The sequence below is a fragment of the Mobula hypostoma genome, chromosome 16, assembly GCF_963921235.1.
Source record: "Mobula hypostoma chromosome 16, sMobHyp1.1, whole genome shotgun sequence".
NCBI classification, from domain to species: domain Eukaryota; kingdom Metazoa; phylum Chordata; class Chondrichthyes; order Myliobatiformes; family Myliobatidae; genus Mobula; species Mobula hypostoma.
Window position 1 is genome coordinate 52718183 of NC_086112.1, and position 19445 is coordinate 52737627.

The 19445-nt window shown below is 37.8% G+C and overlaps 1 protein-coding gene across 1 annotated transcript in view; it reads right to left on the minus strand.

The window, feature by feature from the left end:
• isoc1 (isochorismatase domain containing 1) overlaps positions 1-19445 on the minus strand; it is a 43172-nt gene that overhangs the window by 15776 nt on the left and 7951 nt on the right. The window contains exon 2 of the mRNA XM_063068951.1: positions 9052-9171. Within this exon, the coding sequence (XP_062925021.1) occupies positions 9052-9171 (120 nt within the window). The remainder of the gene's footprint in view (positions 1-9051; positions 9172-19445) is intronic.

Sequence of the window (19445 nt, forward strand, 5' to 3'; positions counted from 1 at the left end):
GTAATGCAGGACAAAGAAATGACAGATAAACTTGATGGGTATTTTGCATCAGTCTTCACTGTGGAAGACACCAGCTGTATACCAGAGGTCCATGAGTGTCAGGGAGCAGGAGTGAGTACCATTGTTACTACAAAGGAAAAAGTGCTAGGCATACTCAAAGGTAATAAGCTGGATAAGTCACCTGGACCAGATGGACTACATCCCAGAGTCCTGAGAGAGGTTGCTGAAGAGATAATGGATGCATTGGTCATGATCTTTCAAGAACCACTTGATTCTGGCATGGTCCTAGAAGACTGCAAATGTCACTCCACTCTTTAAAAATGGAGGAAGGCAAAAGGAAGGAAATTTTAGGCTATTTAGCCTAACCTCTGGTTGTGAAAGTGTTGGAATCTATTATTAAGAATGAGGGTTCGGGGTACTTGGAGACGAATGATAAACAAATCAAAGTGGGTATGGTTTCTGTAAAGGGAAACCTTGCTTGTCAAATCTGTTAGAATTCTTCGAGGAAGTAACAAGAAGGGCGGACAAAGGAGAGGCAGTCGATGTCATTTACTTGAATTTCCAGAAGACATTTGATAAGGTGCCACACGAGGCTGCTGAACAAGATAAAATCCAATGGCGTCACAGGAAAGATACCTGCATGGATAGAGGACTGGCTGACAGGCAGGAGGCAGCGAGTAAGAATAAAAAGGGTCTTTTCTGGTTGGCTGCTGGTGACTAGTAGTGCTCCTCAGGGGTCAATACTGGGACCAACTCTTTACACATTGTTTACCAACGATTTGGATAATGGAATTGATGGTTTTGTGGCAAAGTTTGCAGATGATACAAAGATGGGTGGACGGATAGGTAGCGCCGAGGAAGCAACATGATTGCAGCAGGACTTAGACAAACTAGAAGAATGGGCAAAAATGTTGCAGATGGAACACAGTGTTGGAAAATGTACGACAATGCTTTTTGGTAAAAGGAACAAAAGTGCAGACTATTATACTCCCAGAAGGTTAACTTACAGATTGAGTCTGTGGTTAAAAAAGGCAAATGCAACATTGGCATCTGTTTTAAGGCAATAGAATATAAAAGCAAGGAGATAAAATCTACTGAATGTTGAAAGGGCTAGATAGGGAGGATGTGGAGAGGATGTTTCGTATGATGGACATATCCAGAACTAGAGGACACAGCCTCAAAATTGAGGGGTGACTTTTTAGAATAGAGGTAAAGAGGAATTTTTTTTTAGCCAGAGAGTAGTGAATCTGTGGAATGCTCTGCCACAGACTGCAGGAGGTCAAGTCCATGGGTATACTTAAGGCAGAAGTTGATAGTTTCCTGGTTGGTCAGGGCATCAAAGCATATGGTGAGAATGCAGGTGTATGGGGTTGAATAGGATCCGGGATCAGCCATGATGGAATGGCAGAGTGGACTCGATGGGCTGAATGGCCTAATTCTGCTGCCATGTCTTACGGACTGAAAGAAAACATTTGAATTCGGCTATCAGTTAACACAACATTAAAATTCCATAAGGGATACATACAGAACACCAGACTGGGAGGAAAGGCAGGTGGAGAGTTTAATGAGTTTTATGAGGGCACTGGATAAACACTCAGCAGAGAAATACAAGCACTAGATTCTGTTTAAAATCGGGGACTAGCTAAATTATTTGTAGTTTCTCTAATGTAATCTACTCATTGCTACTATTGCAGAAGACCATGTAGATTGTAGAAATAAAGACACGTCACTGTCTGGGGCCAAAGGGTAGTGAAAAGACCCTTTTTGTAGATGCACCGTAGAAAGCATTCTTCTAGGGTGCATCACAACCTGGTATGGACGTTGTCCTGTCCAAGACTGGAAGGAGCTGCAGAAGATCGTGAACACAGCGCAATACATCACGCAAACCAATCTTCCATCCTTGGGCTCACTTTACACCGCACGCTGTCGGGGCAGTACTGCCAGGATAATCAAGGACATGACCCACCCAGCCAACACACTTTTTGTCCCTCTTCCCTCAGGGAGAAGGCTCAGGAGCTTGAAGATTCGTACAGCCAGATTTGGGAACAGTTTCTTTCCAACTGTGATAAGACTGCTGAATGGATCCTGACCCGGATCTGGGCCGTACCCTCCAAATATCCGGATCTGCCTCTCGTTTTTATTTTGCACTACATTACTTTCCCTCTTCTATTTATGATTTATAATTTAAATTTTTAATATTTACTATAGATTTGTAATCCAGGGAGCGCGAAGCGCAGAATCAAATATCACTGTGATGATTGTACGCTCTAGTATCAATTGTTTGGCGATAATAAAGTAAAGCAAGGAACTGCCTCAACATTAAGGGACAGCAAGTGATATACATAAACCAGCCACCACATACAATATTAACAAGTGGCAGTGACAAAATAAAATACAAGGCCAGGTTTAACAGGGTGAATGTCAGCAACTGACACCACTGCAGAAGGAAGGAGTTAATTGATTAATAAACTGTTTAAATGGAATGAAGATTGAAAGATGTGGGGATGGAGTATGATTTAATTGCAATGTACCTAAAGAAGTGTTCACAAAAGACATGAGGATGATCTGGATGGAACAATATTAGTACTGGGAAGATTTCGAAGGAGATCTTCATGAAGTGGTTTGCACTATTTCATGATTTTAAAAGGCATACAAAGTAAAACTTGTTTTGCAAATTGGTAAAGTAGTAATAATATTGACAAGCATCTGTAAACCAGAGCAGATAAAAGGAAACAAATAGCTTCAAGTAAGAAGAGCAGTACAATAATCATGACACTCTTTAATCAGAGCACGGATTAGGTTAATCAAACTTGTAAATAGGTAGCTAGCTCCAAACACAATTCATATAATTCATTTTAACTACTTTCCTAGAGCAATGCATTATAAATCTGGTAATGGATAATGAAAGAAATTTTATATATAAACTTCCTCTATAGTAAAAGATCTCCCAAAACCTAATGATTATAATATGATGAACTCTGCATTCTGTTTCGGAGGAAACAAACTTGGGTCAGAACAATTGTGTTTAAATTAATAAAGGAAATTACAATAGAATGAGGATAGAATTGACTAATGTGGATTGGGCTGACAGATCAACTGGAAAAGCAACAGGCAAACAGTGGCAGCCATTTGAGAAGGTTAATCCATTTCACTCAGTAAAAAAACAAACTCCAGTGAGAAAGATGGGACAAGGAGAGATGAACCAATCACGGATAACAAATAAAGTTAAAAAGAAATCATAAAAAGGAGTAAAATTCGACAGTAGTCACAAAAATTGGGATAAGTTCAGAATATAGCAGAGGATGACAAAAAAGATGAGAAAATAATCTATGATGACAAACTAGTGACAAATACAAAAATTGGTAAGAATTCCTTTAAGCGCATAAGAATGAAGATAAGTCCTAGTGAATATTGATCTCTAAAAGAATAAGAATGGGGAAGTAGCCATGGGAAACAAGAAAACAGCAGAAGAGTTAAACAGATATTCTGCATCATCTTTATGGTAATAGTTACTATAAAACATTCTAATGATACAGAATACTGAGAAGGAATTAAATACAACCACCGTCACAACAGAATTGGTACTAAGGAAAATAAAACAGCCTATGGTTAGTTAATCTCTTTGCCTCGATGGTTGCAATATAGGATCCTAAAATTCATTAGTCCAAACAGTAGATGCAGGAGTTGGAATATATATGTTCATTGCTTGGGAGAAGGGTAGCAAATGGACAGTAGCCAAATTTTAGGAGGACAAAAAATAAGTGAGAGGGCTAGTTATGAGTAGGATGCAAACAGTTCAGAAAGAGATGCTGGTATGTTTGGTGAGTGGGCAAAAAGTTGGCAAATTAAGTTTAGTGTGAAATGTGAAGTTACTCATTTTGGAAGGATTATTTACATGGAAGATTACAGAAAGCTGCAGCACAAACTAATGAGAGCCCCTGTGCATGAAACACAAAAAAGCTGGCATACAAGTACAGCAAGTAATGGGGAAGACTACTGGAATATCAGCTCTTACTTTAAATGGAGTAGGAGTTTAAAAGTAGTTAAGTCTAAATCTACTCATACCATAAGCTGTTCTAGAGCACTGTGAAAAAATTTAGTCTCCCTCTTTAAGGAAAGATATTTCACTGGAAGCAGTTCAGAGAGGATTCACTGAGATAATCCTTGTGGAACTCTGTGGAAAGGGTAAACAGTCAGGGATTCTCTTCACTGAAGTTCAGAAAAATGAAAGGCCATGTTATTGAAACAAATGCATCTCTCACGACACTAGATGCTGAAATATTTCCTCTCATGGGAGAATCCAGAACCAGAAGGCAATCTCATTAATGACTTTCCTTCAATCATTAGGTCATAAATAGTGATATTCACTGATGGCTGTACAAAATTCCGCTCCATTTGCATCTCCTATGATAACGAATCAGTATCTGATCATCCAGACATGGGTTGATAGGTAGCACACAGCATTCAAACAATACAAGTGACAAGCACTGACAATATCCAAAATCCAACAATCACTATGTGACATTCCATCACTATCAAAATCCTAGAAGTCACCATTGACCAGAAACTGAATTGGAATAGCCATGCAAAAAAATGTGACTACAAGAAGCAGACCAGAGAATAGGCATCCTGCAGCAAGTAACTGACCTCCGAACTCCCCAATAACTGTCCACCATCTACGAGGCGCAAGTTAGGAGTATGATGATATGCTGCACTTATGCAACTTGGAACTGTACACGACAAAGCAGGCTGCTTTGACAGACACCACATCAACAACCATTCACTCTCTGTACCACTACACACAGTAGCTATAAAAGCATCAGGATACACTACTTGGTAGTTGCCTTCTAAGCCACACACCGTCCTGACTTGGTGTCCCTTCACCATCACTAGGTCAAAATCCCAGAACACCTTCTGTATGGCATGGTGCTTATACACGTTGAGTACCCCTTATCTGAAATGCTTGGGGCTGGAAGTGTTTCGGATTTTGGAATACATAATGAGATAGCTTGGGATCATCATCAGTTCTGACTCTGAATTTATGTGCTACCGGTAAGCAGTCTTTGTCTTACACTTGTTCATCACACATTTGTACTTCACATTAAAAACTATTACATACCATTAACATAATGAAAATATAATGTGTGCAGGGCAACAAAAGCAGCATCAGAAGAATACTTGAATTAGCCGTTGAACAACAACAAACAACAGCAGGCAGTCTCCACCTACGATGCCATGTTTTGATTAAAATATTACAGTACACTGTACTTGTATTTTCTTTTTAAAAAAGTTTTATGTAAGGTACAAAAACAATCAGCATTATAGACTGGTTCTGGTGTTAGATTTTCATCAAGGACAATCTTCAAACACTCAATTTATCTGCTGCTTTGTGATCAGTGGATGCTTTATCTTTAAAATTTTTTTAAATCTTTTAAAAATTTAAGGCAATGCCTTGCCTTAAATATTCACAACTGCTTTCAATTTTCAGTTTGTAATGATAGAACTTTGCTTGTTTCATGATTAGCACACTGTGCGGCAGCGCATGTTCACTCCAACACTGATGAATCTATTCTTTCAATACACGATTGAGATCTTCATTTGTTGCTTTATGCAGTGTTTTTCCATTTTTCATTAACTTTTGTTCCTTACATATGTGAGGTCACTTCTCAGAACTGTCTGTGGTGTGCAGAGATCTGCACTTCATAAGACCATAAGGCATTGGAGCAGAATAAGGCCAACTAGCCCATCGAGTCTGCTCCACCATTCAATCACGGCTGACCGTTTTTTTAAATCTCCACCTCAATCCCTGTTCCCGGCCTTCTCCCTGTAACCTCTGATGCTGTGCCTAATCAAGAACCTATCATTCTCTGCCTTAAATACACCCAACGACCTGGCCTCCACAGCTGCTCATGGCAACAAATTCCACAAATATACCACCCTTTGGTTAAAGAAATTTTTCTGCATCTCTGTTTTGAAAGGGTGCCCCTCTATCCTGAGGCTGTGCCCTCTTGTCCTAGACTCTCCCACCATGGGAAACATCCTTTCCACATCTACTCTGCCTAGGCCTTTCAAGATCCAAAAGGTTTCAATGAGATCCCTTCTTATCCTTCTGAATTCCAGTGAGAACAGACCCAGAGCCATCAAATGTTCCTCTTATGATAACCCTTTCATTCCTAGAATCATCCTTGTGAACCTCCTCTGGATCCTCTCCAATGCTAGCACATCTTTTCTAAGATGAAGGGCCCAAAACTGTTCATAATACTCAACATTTTCCCAACCACTGAGGTCAGGCTAACTGGTCTATAATTTCCTTTCTGCTGCCTTCCTCCTTTCTAAAAGAATGGATTAACATTTGCAATTTTCCAGTCCTCTGGCACCATGCCAGAGTCCAACGATATTTGAAAGATCATTTTTAATGCCACCACAATCTCTAACGCTACCTCTTTCAGAGCAGTTCCTCTGGTCCGCGTGACTTATGTACCTTTAGGTCTTTCAGCTTTTTGAGCATCTTCTCTCTTGTAACAGTAACTGCACCCACTGCTGGTGTCTTCCACAGTGAAGATGATGCAAAATACTCATTTAGTTCATCAGCTATCTCTTTGTCCCGAGTTATATTTCCACCTGCCTCATTTTCTAGCGGTCTTATATCCACTCTTATTTCTCTTTTATTATTAACATACAGTACTTGAAAAACGTTTACTATCCACTTTAATATTATTTACTAGCCTGCTTTCATATTTTCACCCTTTCCCTTCTAATGATTTTTTTTAGTTGCTCTCTGCAGGTTTTTAAAACTTGCAAATCCTCCATCTTCCCACTAATTTTTGCTTTGTTGTATGCCCTTTTTTTTTTGCTTTTACAATAGCTTTGACTTCCCTTGTCAGGCATGGTTGTACGATTTTACATTTTGAGTTCACTTTTGGAATACACATGTCCTGCATCTTGCTCATTTTCCCCAGAAATGCACGCCATTTCTGCTCTGCTGACATCCCTGCCAGCAGCTCCTTCCAATTTACTTTGACCATCTCCTCTCTCATACAACTGTAATTTCCCATATTCCACAGAAATACTGCAATCTCAGTATTTACTTTTTCCCTATCAAATTTTAAGTTGAACAATCATATTGCGATCACTGGTTCCTAAGGGTTCTTTTACCTTAAGCTCCCTAATCACCTCCGGTTCATTACATAACACCCAAACTAGTATAGCTGATCCCCTAGTAGGCTCAATGACAAACTGCTCTAAAAAGCTATCTCTTAGGCATTCAACAATGACAAACTCTCTTGAGATCCATTACCAACCTAATCTTCCCCATGTTAAAATCTCCCATGACTACCATAACATTGCCCTTTTGACTCACTTTTTCTATTTCCTGTTGTAACCTGTGGTCCACCTCCCAACCATTGTTGGGAGGCCTGTATATAACTACCATCAACGTCCTTTTACCCTTGCTGTTTCTTAACGCAAACCACAAGGATTCAACATTATCCAATCCTATGTCACATCATCTGGGAACCTTCCCAGCACCTTGTGGAATCTTCCATTTGTGATTTCGGAGGTATTCGGATTTTGGAATTTCCGAGAAGGGGTACTCAACCTACACCTTCTCCACAGTAGGGGTGGGCAATTAAATGCTGGTTTAGCCTGTGAATCCCACATCCCTTGAATATATAAAAAAAACAGAAGCAATCATTTACATCCAAGGTAAGGAAGAATCACCTCTCTCAAAAGCCTGTCAGTCTCTGGAACTCCTTGCTACAGAACAAGATCATTTTGAGGATATTTAAGGCTAAGATAGATAGATTACTAATCAGAAAGCACTGCAAATCACACTTGTGACACAATTATCATTCCAAGGGCATCATTCCCAGAGATGTGCAGAAAATTACACAATATACAATATATGCAGAGATCTAGAAATGGCAATCTAGGTTTTTCATCTTGATAAACCCTACTAATCAGAAAACCTAGATTACTGCATCATTGCAAAAGAAATTATACCAGCTACTAACTATAACCTCTGAACCAATATTCACTTCAATTCAACAGCAAGTAGCGTTGTTTTTCTGCTTCTACAGATATCAGAAATCGGGATATGTGATGCCCATTTATGTGGCAATACCCTCCAAGAAAATGACATCCTGACACTTCTGATACATTCATACCACATTTGTAAAAATCTGTCAAACAATATTCCAGTATTATGCTCAAAAACCCTTTGCAGAGCAGTTAAAAGCTTGAGTGCAGAACCAATATTTCTTTCACAGGAACACTGATTACACATCTGAAAACCAGAAAGTGAAATGACATACACACACAAAGTAATTTTGATAATGTAGGATATTCCTGTATACTCCGAAGCAAATAAATTATAATCATTGCCCTGAACTGCAAAAGGAGGCATACATTTTACAAACAATTTTGTTTTTATATTTAAGGTTAACTGATCATTTCTAAAGGAATAAATGACATCATGAAAAGCTGTTCTTGACATAAAAATGTACAATAACTTATCTTTAAAAATAATGGATACCATAGTTTTACCACAGAATTGCCAAAAAAAATTTCAAAACAGCAACAACTTGTCTTCTTACATCCCAAGCTCTCATGTGGGAGTGCTAGCTAGCAAAATACAAGTTTACTCATGGAGGTAACAGAAAAGATGGCCAAAAACATCTTAAGTATTCAGGACAATTGAAAAAAGGGAAAATATAGAGATCTGAGGGAGCATTAAGTACTTGGGAGCTTGTTAGCTGAACTCATCAGTTGATGGTGTGATTGATCAAGAATCTATGAGGGCCAGAATTGAAAGTGCACATCTCAGATGGTTACAGTGCCGGAAGAGATCAAAGATAGAGGGACGCACACAGTCACAAGACCGGAAATCCAATTATAAAATATTTGAATGAAGGCTGAGGGTTAATGTAGACCAAGAAGTAGATCTGAGAGCTGACTGGGACCTTGTGTGTAAATGCATTTGTGTCTTTATACTGTAATGCAGATGACAGATCTAATTTCAGAGTGAACAATAATAAACATAAATAAACTTACCAATCTTTGACCCACACTTATGATATCTCCAAAATACTTGATTGCTGGCCTGAACCTTTCTTGCATATCACAGCAGAAAAACACAGTACTGGAAGCTACAAGGTTTCCAAGTGAAGTCATCTGGTAAAAACAGAAAAGGAATCATGTCACTAATGGCTATTCCACTTCCTTCTGTCCTCAAGGCAACAAATACATGGGTATGCAAAAAGGCAAAGGGGAAAGGTCCATTTACAATATCACAATCGGCCTTTAATATTTTTCACTCAGTTCCTTGGCACCGAATGTCTATGTGCAAACTGAATACATTGGACAGTGCATCCCAAATAAATTACATAATAGCAACAATTTGTATACTTGCACCTTTGACGTGGTGAATGCCCCAAGACACTTGGTGTGAGCTATATCAAACACAAGACCTCTCAAGGAGATAATATGACAGTTAGCCAAAAGCTTCTTAGGTATTCGGAAGCATTCTCTTCGAAGTTTTTCACAGCTGATAATAAGAATCTAGCTTAAAACTGACAGTGCCAACCTCCTCCTACATAAGATATTCAAGGTGCTTTGAAAGATGATTAAAGTTTTGATCCTGTGAAATTCAGTGTTGTACTCATTTGAAACTAATCGGCAAGTTCACTTATTTGCAAGGTAAATTACTGAGCCACAATTTTTCTCCCCTGCTAAATGAGGAAGTTGTTCAGGTCATTCCAAATGGATGAAAGCTTTCTTTCTCTTCTGACTGCAGAGCAAATTTATGAAATTAATGCATGCAGTCTTATCTAATGAGTTTGCTCATTCAGAAGAATCAGTCCATGCTAGACCACTTGAGCTTCCTTCCATTGGATGAAATTGCTCATTTACATGCATTAATCTTATGATTTATTTCACATTCTCTCTCACTCCCTCACCCTAACCTTTGCCCCCCATATGGTTGTCAGTGCCTCTTTAAAAACATCCATTCTATTTATATCAACGGTAGTAAGTGGCCTGTTCTCGCTGCTCTTTTAGTTAAAAAAAAGTTTACTCTGAATTTTATGTTGGATATGATGGTTACTTAGATTAAAGGGACTGAATAATCATGAGTAAGATCAAGGAATTTCATTAATCTACTACAAAGGGACTGAATAATCATGAGTAAGATCAAGGAACTTCATTAATCTACTACCTTTAAATTGTTTATGATGAACCCTTCAAATAAGTGTGTGTAATTCCCTAGAACCTGCATGGTTTCTCTTGATGAGCTGCAAAAGAAAACCTCACCAGATCCTCCTCACCGACAGGTAATCGTACAGTATAGAACAAAAATAATTAATTATCAAAAACATTACAATTGCACCATCAATACAAATGCTTATATACTACATTTATCCATTCAAATTGCATTTCACAAATTTGCAAAAGATAAACTGCATACAAATAGAACTCCAGTAAAGAATTAGACAGACTACTGATCATACATTAGAATCACAGGGCTGAAAACAATGTGGCTGATAATTAGATGCATGTACCAACAAGCAACTGAAGATTCCAGTTCATTACAGCTTCACTGATTGTCAGGTGCAAAGCATGCCAATACAGTGGGGAACTAACGTTTATCGCTCTAGTGTCAGTTGATGGAATTTTCACGTAGGAAATTTTTGGCGAGAAAATGATTACTGAAGAGAAGGTACTAATTTAGGTAATGACTTAGTTGCTGGATGCGCAAGTCATCTGTGCTGCAAAACGAGTGAAGAGGAAGAAATGAAGAAATATTATTTATTTAGTGATACAGCACAGAGTAGGTCCTTCCAGCCCTTCGAGCCATGTCGCCCCAGCAACCCCACAACCAGATTAACACTAACCTAATCACAGAACAATTTACAATGTCCAATTAGCCAACCTGCTACATCTCTGGACTGCAGGAGGAAACTGGAGCATAGGGGGGGGTGGAAATCCACGCATTCCATGGGGAAGATGTGCAGGCTCCTTACAGAAGGGTGCTAGAATTGAACTTTGAACTCCAGAACGCTGTGGGCAGTACTAGCGTCACACTAACTGCTACGCCACTGTGGCACCCAAATATAACAGGGGTTACTCAAATTATTAGGAAACTGTGCCTCTGTTCAAAAATTTCCATCTTCAAAAGGAAAATCAAATCTTATCACTATCAAAATATTTAAGGTACTAGTTGAAAAAACCCTGAAAAGCGAGTACCAACAACAATTTTAAGGGTACAAATAAAAAATACCATAAGAATATTCCAGAAGTCCTTTGTGATTGTTTACTAATGTGGTTAATTCTAAACAAGTCTTTAATACATACAGCCCATGCCTCTTATCAACTTAAATGCTTCAAACAAATTAATTCGTTATATTTCTACTGGGACCATTGCATTACAAATAATCAGTCTTTGCAAAGACCAGAGTTAATCAGCTTACAAATCTCTACAGATGTTTATTTGGTAAAATTATACCATATGGCTCTTATGGTAATTAAATCGACACTAGGTGAGAGGACAAGCGTAAAGCATTCTCCAAAGGATAATCAAGCAGATATGAGGAATTGCAGGGCCATAGCAGGTCTTCTCATGTGTAGTAGGAATTTTTAACGAACTTGTGCCCAACTAGATTTGAAGAATTCACCAAAAAAGTGGGTTTGCTAGCACCTCACAGCACAAGAGGCTGGAGTCACTTAAAATGTTAATGAAACTGTGCAGTGTGATATTGGGCAGAACTGTGGCATAACATTATCTTATTTCATGTAATTTGCTTGGATACATTTGGCTAAGATTCTGACAATAAAAATGTCAGAAATTTCCATTATTATACTATAAGACTTACAGCAGCTGCAGCATTTTTTCACATACGTGATCTAAACACAGAAATTCTGAAGCTGCTGTCAATAATTCAGTTTATCTCAACAGATGTGCTGCTTTTCCAGACTCTGCCGGCCTAATAATCTCAAGAAATCATTGAGTGAGTGAGCTAGAATTTCTGTAATTTTAATAAACAGTTCCTTTCACAAAATGCTTTCAAAATTATGCATTTATAAAAATGTGGGCTGTGAATGAATTTTGAAATAGGATAGCAAGTTTAACAAACCTTTTGGTTGTAAAATTTTATGATGCAGATTGCAATGTTTTCAGATAAATATTTTAAAATTATAAAATGACTTCACTTTTGTTGTTTACAGAACGGTATTGCAGTTTTCACCTAATTGAAAGTAAATATTCAAAATCTTTTAAAAAATGTTTAGAATGCTACAATGCTTTCTTTCCTCATATCCCATGTGTACAATTGGCTGTCCAGTCAGTATAAGAACACAGCCCTGATGCAGGGGTTTCTCCTGAATTTAGACACAACAATCGATGCGAGAAAAGTTGTAGTTCACACAGCATGGAGTGGCGCTGATTCAAAAGTTGTAAAATTCAAAGTATATTTATTATCAAAGGACGTATTAACTACCATTAACTACCTTGAGATTGACATACTTGCAGGCATTCACTGGAAAACAAGGAAACACAATTGAATCAATGAAAAACTACACACAAAGAGTGACAACCAACCAATGTGCAAAAATTAACAAATACTGAGAATGTGAGTTATAAAGTCCTTGAAAGTGATTCCATGGGTTGTGAAATCCGCTCAGAGTTGAGGTGAGTAAAGTTATCCACATTGGTTCAGGAGTCAGATGGTTGCAGGGAAGTACCTTCTGTTCCTAATAAAATGGCTACTGATTGTAGATGCACAGTGGAGAGTATCCTGACGAGTTGCACCACGGCCTGGTATGGAAACACCAACACCCAAGAAAAGTGTCTGCACTCCAGTCCATCACAGGCAAAGCCTTCCCCACATTGAGCACACCTACAAGGACTCAACAGAGCTCAAGAGAATATTTCTATATACAGGTGGCCCCCATTTTCCGAGTGTTCGCTTTACAACACCTCGCTGTTACGAAAAAAGGCAGCACACGCCTGAACAGCCAAGCTCCTTCCCCGGAACTGCATTCTAGCCGGTATTGCTTAAACACGTGCTTTATCTCAATTTATTTTGTGCATCCGTTGGCAAGATGTGTTCTAAGGTACCGGAAAAGCTTAAAAGAGCTCGTAAGGGTGTTACACTTAGCATAAAACTAGATATAATTAAGCGGTTCGATCGTGGTGAACGAAGTAAGGACACTGTCTGCGCGTTGAACTTGCCTGCGTCCACCATTCGCACTATTTATACGCAGAGGGAGAGAACCCGGAAAGCTGCCGATGTTACTGTTGGTTCTGCTCGTAGCAAAGTGGTCTCTCTTAGTCGGCATCCAATAATGGATAAAATGGAAAGTCTATTGCTTGAGTGGATTGATGGGTGTACAAAGCGTGGCGTTCCATTAAGTTTCCTTATACTTAAGGAGAAATCAGTCAGTCTTTTTAATAAGCTGAAACAGAAAGCACTGGACGATGGTGATGAAAGTGTTGTGAAAGTGGAATTTAAAGGTAGTCATGGGTGGTTTGATCGGTTTCTGAGGCGAGGGCAGCTTCATAGTTTAAGCAGTGGTCCCCAACCTCCGGGCCGCGGACCGATACATCGCCGAGAAGAATGCAGTAGTTGGAACGCGCCCAGCACATCTTTAAGAAAAAAGCCGAAATAAACAAGCTAATTAATTAGGTGCCGCCCGGCACGTAAATGTCGGCCCAGATCAGAGGCAATTGCCGATTGCATCAGGTGATTATTCGTATAAGTGTTTAACTGTGATGAAACTGCAATTTATTGGAGTCTTCCCGATTCCAATAAGTGAAACTACACCGTACATACATTTTTCTACTTTATATAGGCTGTGTATTTTTATGTTTTTTGGTATGATTTTGCAGCTTCATAGCTTAAAGATTACTGGAGAGAGTGTTTCTGCCGAGAGCGCTTCCGCGAGATTTTCACTGCGCTAAACAGTGGTGCAGGAAAGTATTTCTACTTTATATAGGCTGTGTATTTATCATATCATTCCTGCTTTTACTATATGTTACTGTTATTTTAAGCTTTGTGTGTTATTTGGCATGATTTTGTAGGTTATTTTTTGGGTCTCGGAACGCTCAAAATTTTTTCCCATATTAATAAATGGTAATTGCTTATTCACTTTACGACATTCTGGCTTACGAACCATTTCATAGGAACGCTCTACCTTCAGATAGCTCAGGAAATCTGTCATAGAAAGAATATTTTTCCATGGCTGGAAGCCTAGGTCAAGAGATCACAGTTTCAAACTAAGGGGTAGGCCACTTAGCCCTGCAATGGTGAGAAATTTCTTCATGTATTCAAAACTGAAGTTGACAGATTAATGGTTATTAAAGGAGAAAAATGGTATCACTACAGATAATCAGCCATAGCAGACATCCTCATTCATTTTTGTATGTGTCCATTTTGCTTGCTTCTCCATTCACACTCACCAACCAGATTTCCCCTTTAGCTTTTTTTTAGGTGAAACAATTAAATTTTTTTGAGAACCTTCTTCCACATTGATGCAACTTTATCCTTAGTTAAGGACGGGTTGCACTTGAATCCCAGGGGTCCAATATCCTGGCGGGGAGGCTTGCTAAGTCTACTGGGGAGAGTTTAAACTATAGTTGTTGGGGGGTGGGAACCAAACTGAAGAGACTGGGGAAGAGGAGGTTGGCTCACAAATAGAGAAAGCTTGTAGACAGTGCAAGAGGGAGGATAGGCAGGTGATAGAGAAGGGATGCGCTCAGACCGAAGGTTTGGGATGTGTCTATTTTAACGCAAGGAGTGTTGTGAACAAATCGGATGAGCTTACAGCATGGATCAGTACTTGGAGATATGATGTGGTGGCCATTACAGAGACTTGGATGGCTCAGGGACAGGAATGGTTACTTCAAGTGTTGGGTTTTAGATGTTTAGAAAGGACAGGGAGGGAGGCAAAAGAGGTGGGGGCGTGGCACTGTTGATCAGAGATAGTGTCATGGCTGCAGAAAAGGTGGACGCCATGGAGGGATTGTCTACGGAGTCTCTGTGGGGGGAGATTAGGAACAGGAAGGGGTCAATAACTTTACTGGGTGTTTTCTATAGGCCGCATAATAGTAACAGGGATATCGAGCAGCAGATAGGGAAACAGATCCTGGAAAGGTGTAATAATAAGAGTTGTGATGATGGGAGATTTTAATTTCCCGAATATTGACTGGCATCTCCCTAGAGCGAGGGGTTTAGATGGGATGGAGTTTGTTAGGTGTGTTCAGGAAGGTTTCTTGACACAATATGTAGATAAGCCTACAAGAGGAGAGGCTGTACTTGATTTGGTATTGGGAAATGAACCTGGTTAGGTGTCAGATCTATTAGTGGGAAAGCATTTTGGAGATAGTGATCATAATTCTATCTCCTTTACAATGGCATTGAAGAGAGATAGAAACAAACAAGTTAGAAAAGCATTTACTTGGTATAGTCAATTAATGGAAAAAAATTATATTTATAGAGATCCTTAGAATTTTTAATAATTTTAACACCAAGATAGGTAAAGTAATTTTTAGCAATACTAAAAGGTACTTGATGATTTGGATCCGAGTAATTATTAATAGGAAATAACTCACTTTTATGGAAATTTAATTTATACCCAGAAAAACTACTGAATTCAGAAAATATAGATAACATAGAAGGAACACACATCAAAGTTGCTGGTGAACGCAGCAGGCCAGGCAGCATCTCTAGAAAGAGGTACAGTCGACGTTTCAGGCAGAGACCCTTTGGCAGGACAAAGGGTCCTGACAAAGGGTCTTGGCCTGAAACGTCGACTGTTCCTCTTCCCAGAGATGCTGCCTGGCCTGCTGCATTCACCAGCAACTTTGATGTGTATTGCTTGAATTTCCAGCATCTGCAGAATTCCTGTTGATAACATAGAAGGAATAGATTTCCTAGGATCTGAAATATAAACTAACAGGTCATCTGCATATAACGAAACCTTGTGTATTTGTCCCCTCTCTTAATACCCTGAACAGTATTAGACTCTCTAAGAGCAATAGCAAGGGGTTCTAAGGCCAAGTTAAATAATAAAGGGCTAAGAGGACATCCCTGCCGAGTACCTCTATATAATCTAAAATAGGGAGATTTTTGATTATTAGTTATAACCGCAGCCATAGGAGCATGATAGATCAATTTAATTCAGGAACTAAATCCCGGGCCAAGATTAAATCTTTCCAAGACCTCAAATAAGTAAGACCACCCCACGCTATCAAAGGCTTTCTCTGCATCAAGAGAAACAACACATTCAGATTCTTTAGATGGAGAAAAATGAATAATAATAATCTTTGAATGTTAAAATGTGAATATCTATTTTTAATAAATCTAGTTTGGTCATCGGAAATAACAGTAGGCAAAATATTCTCAAGTCTATTAGCCAAGATCTTAGAAAGAATTTTAAAATCCACATTCAATAGAGAAATTGGTCTATATGAAGTGCATTCAGATAAATCTTTATCTTTTTTAGGAAATAAAAGAGATTGCAGCTTCATAAAAAGTATTCGGGAGAGTCCCAGAGGATATAGCATCAGTGAAAATTTGACATAAGTGAGGTATAAGTATATCAGTAAAAGTCTTATAAAATTCCACTGTATATCCATCCGGTCCCGGAGCGTTAGCTGATTGGAGAGAGGATAAAGCACTTGTTATTTCCTCTTGTTTAATAAGGGCATCTAATGTATTCATATCTTGAATAGAAATTTTAGGTACATTCAATTTTTGCAAAAAACTATTTATAAAAGTAATATTGTCTGAAAATTCCGATGTACAAAGATTAGAATAGAAATTCATAAATATCTTATTAATTTCATAAGGATCTACCATTGCAGGTCTTCGTATTTTCAAGATCTGTCTTCTAGCCATATTTGCTTTAAACTGACCAGCTAATAATTTGCCTGACTTGTCTCCATGTATATAAAATTGGCCTTTGGATTTAAGAAGTTGCTGTTCAATGGGAAAAGTCAAAAGCAAATCATGCTGTGCTTGGAGTTCTACCCTTTCCTTAAAGAGAACTTCATTAGGCATTACTGAATAAACTTTATCTATTTCTTTAATTCTATTAGTAATCAGTAAAAGTTCCACCTTAGTTTTCCTTCTTAAAACTACTGAATATGAAATTACCTGTCCTCTAAGAAAAGATTTCATCGCATCCCAAGTAACCAAATTTGACATTCCTTCAGTTGAATTTAATTCAAAAAATAGAGAAATTTGCTCTTTAGTAAGATTTACAAAAGTTGAATCTTGTAACAATGAAACATTAAATCTCCACTGAGGTATCTGAACATTACCAGAAAACTTCAAAGTTAGTTTCATAGGTGCATGATCCGACAACACAATCACATCATACGCACACTCAACAGAGGGCACCAATCGCATATCCAGCAAAAAATAATCAATTCTTGAACACTTATGGTGTACATGTGAAAAAAAAGAAAAATCTTTTTCTTTAGGATATTTAAATCTCCAAATGTCGACCAGACTGTATTCTAATAGAAAAGAATTAATACAAGACGCAGCTTTATTAGGAAGCGACGGATTGGTGGACGATCTGTCAATCGACGGATTGAGATAGCAGTTAAAGTCACCACCCATAATCAACTTGTATTCATTTAAATTCAGCAATACAAAAAACAGCTTCTTAAAAAATTCAGGACTATCTATGTTAGGTGCATATACACACACCAAAGCCACCTTTTGACCACATAACAGACCAGTGACAATTAAATATCTTCCAATGAAATTAGTAACAGTATTAAAATGAACTAAGGGGATTTTAGAATAAAAATAGATACCCATCTTATTTTATTTACTGATAAAGAATGAAATAAGAGTCCCTTCCAAAATTTAAAAAAGCGATTTTCATCCTGTCTACAGATATGAGTCTCCTTATCTGCATGAAGTGTTTTTAATTTCTTAAAAATCTTTCTGCGCTTAATAGGTTGGCTCATACAATTTAAATTCCAAGATATTACATTAATTTTATTAAGATCCATATTTAAAGTTTAATTTTAAAATTTTATAAAGTAATCTAATGCGCAGGCGCAACCAAAATCAGAAGAAAGGGCGAAGCATGACTCCATCAAAAAGAAAAGCAAGATGGTTGACAAAGAAATGATTTCTGAGTGGTTGCCTATGACATTATCATTAATAGGTCAAATTAATGCTATTAAAATGATAGTTTTACCAAAATTCTTATATATATTTCAGGCAGTTCCTTCCTATGTTCCTAAAAAGTTCTTTGACAAAATAGATTCTACAATCTTATCTTCTATTTTAAACAATGAAAATCCTAGATTGAGTAAACCCTTATTGTAGAAATTAAAAAAGGATGGTGGTATGGCTTTGCCTAATTTTAGAATGTAGTATTGGGCAATTAATATTTGATATATTACTTTTTGGATTCACTATTCAGATGTACATGAATGTCCTTCATGGTTGGATTTGGAGGAAAACTCAGTGAAAGGATTCTCTTTGGCCTCTTTACTGGGAGCTCCTCTTCCCTTTTTGTTTTCTAAGATTAGCAGACAAGATTTTAATCCCATTATTAAACATACATTAAGAATTTGGTTTCAGCTTCATAGATTTTTTGAGTTAAATAATTTTATTCTTTTTAGTAATAGCCATCTCAATTATTTTTTAAACCATCAATTTTGGATAAGGCCTTTTTAATTTGGAAAACCAAATGAATATTGTTTTTAGGGGACTGTTTAAAGTCTTTTTCTCAGTTAGTGGATAAATATGATCTAACTAATGTATACTTTTTTAGATATTAACAAACTAGGAATTTTTTATTTGGTTTGTTGCCAAATTACCCTTCTGCTTATCTATCTAATATGACAGATGTTCTCTTTCAATTTAAACCATTTCAAAAAGGGTTGATAACTAATCTATAAATGGTTATTGAACTCACAAATGATATCTAATGATAAAATTAAACGTGCTTGGGAATCGGGATTTCAAGAGTCATTTTCAGATAATCAACTGAGTAAAATTTTTCATTTGGTTAATAACTCATCTATTTGTGCCCATCATTCCCTGATAAAGTTCAAGGTAGTGCATCTGGCCCACATGTTAAAGGATAAATTAGCGCGTGTTTTTTCCAATATCAATCCTGTTTGTGACAGATGTAATATTGGGGTGGCCACCTTAACTCATATGTATTGGTCTTGTATAAAGCAAGATAACTGTTGGAGAGATGTTTTTAAAATGCCATCAAAAGTCTTGAATCTGGATCTACAACCTAATTTGCTGATGGCAATTTTTGGGATTATCCCATCGGAAGCAGGAAATATTCAATGTATGATAGCCTTTTCGACTTTATTGGCTAGGAAAGCCATTTTATTGAAGTGGAAGGATTCTAATCCACCTACGGCCTTTTATTGGCTTTCCTCCATTATGTCCTCTTTTAAGTTTAGA